General features: G+C 40.3%; 1 protein-coding gene across 1 annotated transcript in view; it reads left to right on the forward strand.

Annotated features, from left to right (window-relative positions):
• The first annotated feature begins 1,406 nt into the window (after positions 1 to 1,406).
• Positions 1,407 to 10,865, forward strand: part of rabgap1l (RAB GTPase activating protein 1-like) — a 120,491-nt gene continuing 111,032 nt past the window's right edge. The window contains 5 exon segments of the mRNA XM_029429375.1: positions 1,407 to 1,487; positions 7,245 to 7,455; positions 7,886 to 8,078; positions 9,691 to 9,895; position 10,865. The exon segment at position 10,865 is cut by the window's right edge and continues 174 nt beyond it. Of these exon segments, the coding sequence (XP_029285235.1) occupies positions 7,318 to 7,455; positions 7,886 to 8,078; positions 9,691 to 9,895; position 10,865 (537 nt within the window). The 5' untranslated portion in view covers positions 1,407 to 1,487; positions 7,245 to 7,317.

Raw genomic sequence — 10,865 nt, forward strand, 5'->3', positions numbered from 1 at the left:
ATCAAGGTTAAATAGAAGCCAACTGCTGTTACAATGCTATTACAATATACTGTACATCTTGAAACTTCTCACACACATTTTACACCAGAATCCCCCCCGAAATAACTTGAAAGGGCAAATAAATGTACAGAGGAAAGGTCATCACTAAAGGTTGCCAGGTTTGATTTTAGAAAACTGGTGAAATCTGGCCAGAAAAATCTGGAATCCCTGAAAAGGATTCAGGGAAATATAACCAGTTTCTCATTGCTGTTGTCCACTACCACAGATACGTATTAATAGTCATCACTCATTTATTTAGGCATTGTATTAACTATATATTTTAGTACTTACATACTTAACCAGTTATCTTGGAAAACCGAGAAAAAAAAGATTTTTAGAAATGTGGTTTAAACAGATATCGTACCTGACGAATACAGAAACAGTAATATTTGACAGTGTTAACTTTTGACAATTAAAGATTTGTAACAGCTTGAAATGTCTCTTTGTGTGATGATTAACAAAGTCTACACACACTTGATGCTAATAATCGTGCTTAGGAATCGGAAAGTTCCTGGTTCGATCCCTGGCTCCTCCAGAGAGAGTGTCAAAGTGTCCTTGAGCAAGACACTGAACCCATAACCAGAGAGAAGGCACCTTGCATGACACTACCATCAGTGTGTGAATGTGTGTGAGTGGGTGAATGTTGGCATATGTTGTAAAGCGCTTTGAGTGATCGGTAGACGAGAAAAGCGCAAAATAAATGCAGTCCATTTACCATAACTAATCATGGGCTCTGAAGGCAGCATACACTTTGACCTCCAGCTAATGGTTGTCATGAGGTGAACAACCACTATCTGATGCTGAAATTAATTATCCGAGTAAAGCATTCATTTAGCCTATGGTGTTCCCGAAAGAATTCCCTTTTGTGTCAAAGAAAGCCTTGATAGCTGTTATACAGCTGTCAGATCAAGTCTGACCTTAGAAGAAGAGACAGGTGTAATCCAACAGTTTCAATGCATACGTTTGCCCTTTTGTATAAAACATAAGGCATAATACCTGTCCGGTGTTCTGATATTTTTTTCAATTTGATTATCCAACAACAAAGGAGAGACATTGAGATGATGCTACCTGATGGGAAAGATAACTTGTAGAACTCAAAAGCCCAATAGACAATAATACATTTAAAAAATATTTCTACATCTCAATAAATAAAGGTTTGTGTGCACATATATATATATATATATATATATATATATATATATATATATATATATATATATATATATATATATATATAAGTATAATGGTGAAATGGTGAAAATCCGAAATTCCTAAACAGAAATGATTGTCCTGTGACTTTAGGAGGTGTGTGGGCCAGACTCCATTACATTCCACACCGGAAGGCGTGTCACTAAACTCCCGAGTGATTCATCTTGTGACACATATACGATCTTCGCTGCAACTCTTCTGACAGCTACGAGCAAGCAACTCCTCTACGCTTTAAACAAGTAAGTTGACAGCTCTTTTATTAACACCTGTGTTCGTTTTAGTGTCACGTTTACATGAAGTGAGAAGAGAAACGTTGTTTTCCTTCTTCTTTTTCGTATTTCTTCCTCCGGAGGCGGCCGCGGTGTTGCTGCCTCCAGATAGTAGTCCAACTGTTTTGGACTTCGAGCTAGTTAGCGTTAGCCAAACTTAGCTTTAGCTCGCAGTCTGGTACACATTGGTACTTCCTGTTTAGCATGCATTCACCTATTCTGGCAGATAGCTCTGTGTCTACAGGTGATCTTGTGACTAAGACATGTTATTGCTGTCATTATATTTTTATGATAAGGCTGTGGTGACTGTACGGATAAGTTAGCTTGCAGCTAGCTAATTTTGCCTTGCATTTCTACTGTATGCCTGTTTGTTGTTTGTATCAGCTTGCTGCTGTGATTGGAGTCCGTCCGCTTTAAAGGTAGCTTGCCAGTTTAATTGAACCTTATGAATATTTGTTGAAAGAGAAAAGATGGCATACAAAGCTAGCCTGCTGCTGATGCTGTGAGAGACTGATGCGCTCCATCCAGGCCTGCAGACACAAATGAGAGCAGCAATAACATTCATTGCAGTAATTAGTGAGCAACTCTACCCTAATAGACAGTAGGACTATATTTTATTGAGTTTTGGACCACAAATTCATTATTTAAAAACACTGAAGACTTGAAAAAAGATCATCAACATCTGAATTAACATCTGGTGTCTAATTCAGAAATGACATATTTCACCCTATTAAGTTTTATTTGACTGGAGGGCATACATATGTGCAGTGATGTTACACCAGTAACATCACTGTGCCTGCTGTCATGTTGTCACTGTGTCACAGCATATTTGTTATTTGGCTGGCAAGTTGGCTTTCTCTTTTAGCCCTTTTGCAAGCAACTATCCATAAGTTTTGAAATGCTCAAGCTGCACTGGTTGATATTGGCAATATTATTAAAAAATAAAGTAGCTGATGTAGAGCTGCAACATTTAATCACAACTATTTTGGTAATTGATTAATAGTTTAAGTCATTTCAAACAAAAACTATTTCTGTTTTCCGCCCCTCAAACATGAAGACATTTTGTGTTTTTTATTTGTGTTATACTTTGGGTTTTTTGATTATTGGACGAGACATTTGAAGACATGACCTTAGAGAAACGGGGATGGACATTTGCATGAATATTAGAATATGAATTTAATAGTTTCATGTGTCTTGGCTGTGTTTACTTGCATAGATAAATAGTGGTACAAATGTACCAACCCTACAGCTTTGTGACTGGCTGTAGATTGTGGAAGTTTGAACAAACAGGAATAAACAGGTACAAGTCAGATGTAGTACAGGCTTTAGCATTGGCAATAGACCAAAATGGTCTTTTGTTGTGTGTCTTGATGGTGAAGTGTTTCTTTCTTTGTCATTAGGGAGCTACTTTAAAAATGTGTATCATTACACAGCCAGCCAGAGAACCAACCAGTATATCAGGAATTGTGCAGCATACATTTCACATTGATCCATCACATTTCATTGTCTATTTATAGTCTTGCATGTAGTGGTGTGTGTGTGTGTGTGTGTGTGTGTGTGTGTGTGTGTGTGTGTGTGTGTGTGTGTGTGTGTGTGTAATACAGGTTGTCAAACAGATGAGAGCTTGTGACTATGAAAATAACTCTAATGGCTTTAGCATCCCACCTAATGGGAAGTGATTAAACGTCAGGTGTAAGGTGTTGGCAGAACGCAGACACTCTGTTGTGTTCACCAAGAAGCCTTAATGCAGGTTTCAGTCCCAGTTGGAAGGAGGTTGAACTGTTTGAGTCACCCGGCACGATCTTGATCACTGAAACAGATATTAAAGTGTACTCAGTTATGCTTTTCCCATCCTTTCAGTATACTGCTAAAATACAAGAAATTGCTTGTTGAATAAAAACAAAATGGAAGGATTTTTTCTTGACATTCTTTTATTAATCATTGAACTGAACACCAGAGGCACCAACAAAAGAAGAAGATTGATTTGTTTTTGTTTCAGTCAACTTTCCTGGTTTTCATGCCCATGAACTTTACTTTTCTGACTCATGACAGGGATTACAGACTGTATTCATGTGTGTCAGTTGACACTATATCTGTAACAAAACAGCAGGGCAAGTCAACCCATAGAAACACACACCCTCACAGATATATTGTGTCTGTTTAGCCCAGTGCTTGTGGGTGTTGTTCAGCCTGTCTACACAACTGGACACTCACAGTTTCCATACAGCCAAGGGTTGGTCAGCAAGTATGCCAACTGGAACTCTTCTAGAGGAGCAGGCTGGTAATGACTGGGTGCAAACTTGCTACTGTGTTTATACTTTGTGTTACAGCCAAAGAGGAAGTGACTGTCCGGCCAAGCAAGTACAGCAAGAGTGGGAGAGATAAAAAAAAAAAAGAAAAAGAAAAAGTGGTGTAATCTGGATAAAAATATACGAAATGACTACCATTGACGGATTCCAGTAAAAGTTACAACACTGTGTGTGTGTGTGTGTGTGCTGTGTGTGCTGTGTGTGATGTGTGCTGTGTGTGAGACGGAGATTATGGGATGTTCTGTACTTGCAGTCAACGTTAAGTGATTATGATTAATAGCTAGTTCAGTATGGCTGCTGTTTACAACATGCCTCAGATCCAGTCTGACTTTAGAAAAAGAGACATTGTGATCTAATAGAGTTAATGCATACTTTTGCTCTAAATGACAAATTGTGATGTTCCTTCTCATTGCAGCTTCTTCCATAAGTGAATCAGTGGGAGTGTTCACTTTTCTACTTCATGCTGCTCTGTGTAATTGAATAAGCGTGATTGGAGCACGTGAGCCTGTTGCTTTCCTCATGTGTCTATGTGGGTGTGCCCATTCGTGTATTATTTAACAGGGTTAAGTGTGTATGAATGCCTTTTGTATGCGTGTAATCATGTCACTGTGTGCATGAATGTTCCCCTTCATGCTTTTGTTGTCAGCTATGTGTGTTTGTTTGTGTGCATGCTCCTCCACTGCATCGTAATAAACGCTGCATAGCACACATATTAATCTTTTGGTCTATAAAATGTCGTCAAATAGGAAAAAGTTCCCATATAATTTCTTTAAGTCTAAAGGGACATCTTCAAATCTCTTCTTTTTTTTTTTGACCAGCCAACAGTCCAAACTCAAAGATATTCAGTTTAACATCATGAGACTGAGAAATTCAGCAAATGCTCACAATTTAGAAGCTTGAAACTATTATATTTTGGGCAATATTTATTTTTCTGTCATTCAACTAATCTCTGGTTATAATACATTTGTAAATGTGTGTAGAAGGAGGTAAATATCTTTTTGTGAAAGCAGAAAGCAATAGTTTATTGTTGCTGATCACTTGCTAATGTAAGCATTTTCTATCTGTAGAGCTGTTAGGTTTCAATCAGCTTTGCATGACGACATGTTTATTGTGTAGTTTAGCTCGTGGCAAAAAGAATAAGCTAGCAGGATGTAACATGTAGAGGCAATGCGCTGATAAAGATGTGCTGACAGGCTTTGTCAGTGCTTGTTTTTTTGTGCTGTGTTAGCAAACATACACCTCGAGAGTAAAGTATATAAATATTAATACTGTGTGTGTGTGTGTGTGTGTGTGTGTGTGTGTGTGTGTGTGTGTGTGTGTGTGGCTGTCAGTTAAAATGCTTAGAACTGTATAGTGGTTGCTACTAGCAACAGTATGTTCAGCTGAAACAAGAATACGACTGTACTTATCGCTCTTCTTCAAAGCTCATACAGTCCAGTGTGGCAGCCAGCCTCTTGGGCTTCTCAGACTGTGACGAGGAATTATTGTGGAACATTATATTTGTGGTTAGGTTTACAAACTGTGCTCACTCCCTTTGGTATCATGGGCCTATAACATTGTCTCGGACTCACAACCTAAAAATGTGGCTTGCAAAACCAGGGAGTTGTTTGGCCAGTGTGTTGGGTACTGAATGGGTGTGTTGTGGTTTGGCATTGCACATCAGTGACAACATTGCACACAGTACCTTAACTTTGATCTAATAAATCTTGTTCTATTAGTTTAATAGGTCCTAGGTGTGTGTGTGTGTGTGTGTGTGTGTGTGTGTGTGTGTGTGTGTGTGTGTGTGTGTGTGTGTGTGTGTGTGTGTGTGTGTGTGTGTGTGTGTGTGTGTGTGTGTGTGTGTGTGTGTGTGTGTGTGTGTGTGTATAGAGAGCATTCTCAATCACTGAGGGCCACATACAGAAACATAATTTTGAGGTATATTTCCAAAAAACAACAATAAAATGTAGGATATGGATATATCTCAAGCTTGTTAAAACAAATAAGTTATTGGGCTTGTCAACACATCAACTAATGTTAGTTAGAAAATATTATCAACTTTAATTGACAAAATGTATTGAAAAATGATCTTTTTAACATGAATACTGTAATATATGTTTTAACTCTCCTATAATGGGAACAGCGTTGCACTCAGTGGGAGCAGCGATGCTTTGGACTGAAGGATGCTGCAGGTCAGGAGTAAGTTTGGTGGTTGAGATACAAAGTACATCACAGAGATGCCGTCGCTCATTTTGGTTCTCAAACTGCTTTTGTTCAGAGTTAACAGAAAATGTTTGCTCACATAATGTTGAGACGAACAGTCTCGGGAGGGAGAGAAGCTGATGTTGATTCTTCAGGGAATTATCGTATATAATTATTATATATAAGTTCTAGTTGCAGACTCTCTTAAGCTTCTTCTGCATTCATCAGGAAGTCGAGAACCACTCGATTTCTTTCTCAATGATAAAACAATCTTGGAATCGCTGACTGAATGCTGTCATGAGAGACGTGATACAGACACATATTTCCCCTTGTTATCAGAAAGGTTGGCGTTTGGAAAAGCACACTTGATTTCGGACAGCGTGGGGAAGTGCGCAACATTGACGTTGCCTAGTTGTGTCTCAAAAGACGGAGCTTCACACAGAATGTGCGCAGTAGGCTCTTGTTCAGTGTTGAGATGACCAGTAAGATCAACTATACAGGTCTGCCAAACATGGAGGGTCACTCGGCTCATGAAGAGGTCGGTCCTTCTCTTTCAAAAACAGATCGATTTCTGATCTCAGGGAATAAAACCGCTGCAGCACGGAGCCGCGACTCAGCCAGCGCACATCAGAACTGTGGAGTGTGTCCCTGTATTCAGCATCAACATCAGACGGGAAAGCTTGAAATTCTCTGTGGTAAAGTCCTTGTGCTCAAATTATGTTGTGCCCTTTAGACTCCTAAGCCCAAGCAGCTCTTCCGTTATGCAAAGGTTATCGTCAACTCCCCGCAATAAAGTGAACAGCTGTGTGGCGTCTGTGGCATCTGTGCTCTCATCACATGCAATCCAGTAAAAATCAAAGGCACAAGCTTTATCTGACATGTAATGTTTTAAGTTAGCTGACAAGTCAAAACGGTTTCTGTGTTAGAACTAAGAAGTACAAAACATTCAAGCGCAAGTTTCTATCTGGGCCATATTCCATTAGACTTTTAGAATTTGCTGCGGGCCAATTAAAATTGGACCACGGGCGCAGTTGGACCGTGGTCCAACTGCCGTGGTCCAACTGCGCCCGTGGTCGTAGTTTGGACACCCCTGACTTAGATCATCTTCTAAATCTACAATTGTGTAAGTTTCACAAATAAGATTTATTTTAATCCACCACCTTATCTGTCATACAGATATATCAAAAGCAAATAGTTTGGCTGTATAGTCTAATGTGATCTGTTTGTCTTCCCACAGAGCTGGGCGGACAGGAGAGGGAAGGGGAGAGCTTTACCTCTGGTCTCCCCAGCATACCCTGAGAAAACCAGCCATGGATGACCGCTCCTCACTTGGAAAAGTCAGCAGCTCTACTGAGTCCGTGGCCACCGTCACCAGTGAGGAGTTTGTTCTGGTACAGCCCAGTGTCGCAGGGTCACCGCAAGGCTCTGAGGGCAAACCAAGACTCAAGGTCAGAACATTTGGAACGGTGTAATATTTATTGCCCTATAGAACACACATGGAGCCACGTGAAGGCTGCTGATCACATTTGCAGTTTCAAAAGAGCAATCACAGTAGCACTGGATTTGGCAATGTACTTATTCTTGTTAACTCAAACAAATGTGTCTCTGGCTACCAGTAGAGCTGGAGGGGCTATTTAGATCATCTATTTAGATCATCCAATGATGTATTGTGGATTTCATGTAGCATTATAGTGTGCTTACAACCCAAGAAAGCATTGTGACAGCAAATGGAAACAAGGTGATCGACAAGCTTTTGCCAAAGTGCTGACTCTGTCCAGGAAGCTCCACTGTGTCCTTCTCCTCACCCTGTTTTTATCCCTCCTTGTTTCACCTTTGACCTCATCCCTCATTGTTGTTCTCTTCTCCGCTCTCCCTCAGATGTCTTGGAATGGGAGTGAGCAGCTGGAGAAAGCTATGGATGAGGTGTTGGATGATGACGATGAGGTGAAGGTGGAGAAGAGCAATGTGGAAAAGATGGAGAAGATGGAGAAGATGGAGAAGATGGAGAAGATAGAGAAGATGGAGAAGCACAGGGACCCAGAGAGCCAAGTCCTGGAGCCCCAGCCTGCAGGTAGAGGTCTATTCACAGTCAGTGTGTCTCCTTGCAGGTGTTTACAATCTGTCAGTTAGCTGTTCTGTCATTCACCCAAAAAGGCATCAAAACTGACGTATCAACTGAAAAGTGCATGAATGTTCCCTCCTTTAGGACATTACTGTAAACGGCAGCAGATTGAATTGTGAGTTTTACTGTTTGGCACCCTACACAATGCAGCTGGACAATTCCCAAATTCTTTTTCTAGTTTTCAATAGTTAAATAACGACATGCACCCTCTCACAGTGACACTGGTTTATAAAACTGAGCTGTGTGCCTGAACAATATAGCTGTCTGCATGGCATTGACATAGCATAATATAGTTTTGCCATATCAGATTAGCAAGACTGATATCTGAACTCTTTGACGTTTGCTTAACTTTTCTGTATATCAGCAAGGACAGGTTGGACGTAACGGCTCAACAAACACGAGCGCAAAAGCAAAAAGCTATCAGTGGTCAAAGATGTCTGCTGCTGTTTAGTCAGCGGCAAGTGCAAGGAATTAACAATTACTTCAGGGTTGCATTATATGAGCGTACTCATGTTTTGGTTTCACGGCCATCCCTGTTCAGTCCTGGTGTTGTAGTCCAAAATATCTAATACCCCCAAACATCACATGTCTGTCCAGCCGTTCCAACACTACACAAAGATACCGGTCATGCCTGCGATATAAGAAGATAAAGTCCGATGGAAAAACACTTCTACATGTTTATTTGCATAAAGTCTTCCAGTGACGCTCACACACTCACTTTCAGGTGAACTGAAACAGCAAGTGATACCATGTGTCACAGACGAAACAAGCACATGCCTGTTCCTTTCTCTCCAGACCTACAGCGGCTTTAGCAGAGTTGTTAACTGCAACGTTTGTAGCACAACAAAATGCAAACCTTGGGTACGTGTCAGTCGTTACTAACTCTTCCTGTTTGGACAAACTCTGTTCAACCCCATACAAATGTAAAAACTTGACTAAATGTTTTAAACTCGGAGAGTTTTTCATTAGGACTACACATCTTTATTTATTAACTTGCAGTTCCGTAATTTTTCACAGTGGTGCCAGAGTTTTGTGCTTTATTACTGCTGAATAAAGTAAGAGGAAACGTTTAGCCTTGTGTAGAATAATAGCCCGTCAGCAGTGGAAGTCCAGCTGCTGCTCTCATTGTTCTGCTTCCTGTTTGCACAGTGGGAAAGTAACATGTCAAAGTTAATATCAGAGAAGACCCCAACACTTCCTGTGTGGTTTTCTCTCACTGTCTGCTTATCTTTACTTCTTCTCAGTTTTTGAGGGGTTTGTATGTTCTGTTCCTCTCTCCTCTTTAATACACTGTTCTGTTGTAGAGCTGTTTGCCTGCAGGAGGATGTGAAAAGATGTTTCTCATGATGCTCTGACAGCATGCCAGACTCATGGAATATGTTGTTGGTGTTCTTGGACGTCGATAATACAATTGTTATATTATCTTGGTTTTTAAAATGTGTTAAAGGGTTACTAGACCGTAGAGAAGCAGACTTCAGTTTAGCTTACAATACAGACGGAAAACCGTAGTTCAACTTTTCACAGAAATGAACAATATCACAACCTTTCTGTCCGTCTACAGAGACATGTCCAGCACCACCCAGCCCCACGGTGCTAGAGGAGGACAGTGTCCAGTTCAACAAGCTGTCCTACCTTGGCTGCACCTGGGTCAAAGCCCCTCGCAACGAGGCAGAGGCACAGAGCGCCATGGTCACCCTGCGGGCTGAAAGCGCCATCCCCATCCCCATCACCCTGCACGTCCCCTGTGGACCAGACGGCTCCGTCAGGTCAGCCACACACTGAGACAAATACTGTATACGTTCAGACCTGGGTTGATTTAAAATAGACTATGATGGGAGAAGGTAGATAAGTTTGTTAAAGGAATACTTCACCCCCAAAATGATAATTTGCATATTTATTACTCCATACCCCATATTACCTTGAATTTGTGAAGAAATCGTTGTTTTTCACGCATGCTTTAAAGGTGAAGATAGTTGTGTGAGAGTTTATGTGTGCCGTTGTTAAACGTGGCCCCCATTTACTTAATTTCACAACTTTAATAATTGATATACAAATGATCATTTTGGAGGTGAAGTATAAGATTGGTAGTTAAACATATTTAAACTCCAGATTTGCTGTAAAGAAACTCAATCACAGGACTTTAGAGGCACATTAAAAAAGGTGAACCTGTCCACAAAGACTGAGGCTGACCACGACATCACTGCTTGTTTGGTAAAGTTTCTGTATATACAACCAAGAACAGATTATCATGAATGATGTGCCTGTTAAAGGTGTCCATCCCTTCTGAAGCCTGTTAGCCAGCAGAGGAAGTGAAGTTAGACATGAAGTGGATGTTGGGTTTCTCTCCACTCATGCGAGTCTTAACATTTAAAAGGGAACATGAAATGTTTAGATACACTGAAGGAGAAATGAGACGAGGCTTTTTTTTGACCACGTTGAAAATATTGACATTTCCGATCTGCTAGACAAGAGTGACATGGGTGCTTTACTTTTCGATTGAATGAAAGCTTTATTGAATAACAAGTTAAATCTTAAATGTTTTTATTAAAATGTCAAATATTTGCTCTGGGGTCACAGGTATACAGCGATAAGGTGGGATGACACTTTGTAATGTTAAAATTGATTATTGGAAATTTACAAATTTGAAATGTCGTATCTTTAATCTCCTGTTACACTGATCGCCATACTGGACAAACGCATCATTTCCACGAGTAATATAAAAAAACTTTCCCCAGG

This window comes from Cottoperca gobio, chromosome 4 (genome assembly GCF_900634415.1).
Source record: "Cottoperca gobio chromosome 4, fCotGob3.1, whole genome shotgun sequence".
Lineage (NCBI taxonomy): Eukaryota > Metazoa > Chordata > Actinopteri > Perciformes > Bovichtidae > Cottoperca > Cottoperca gobio.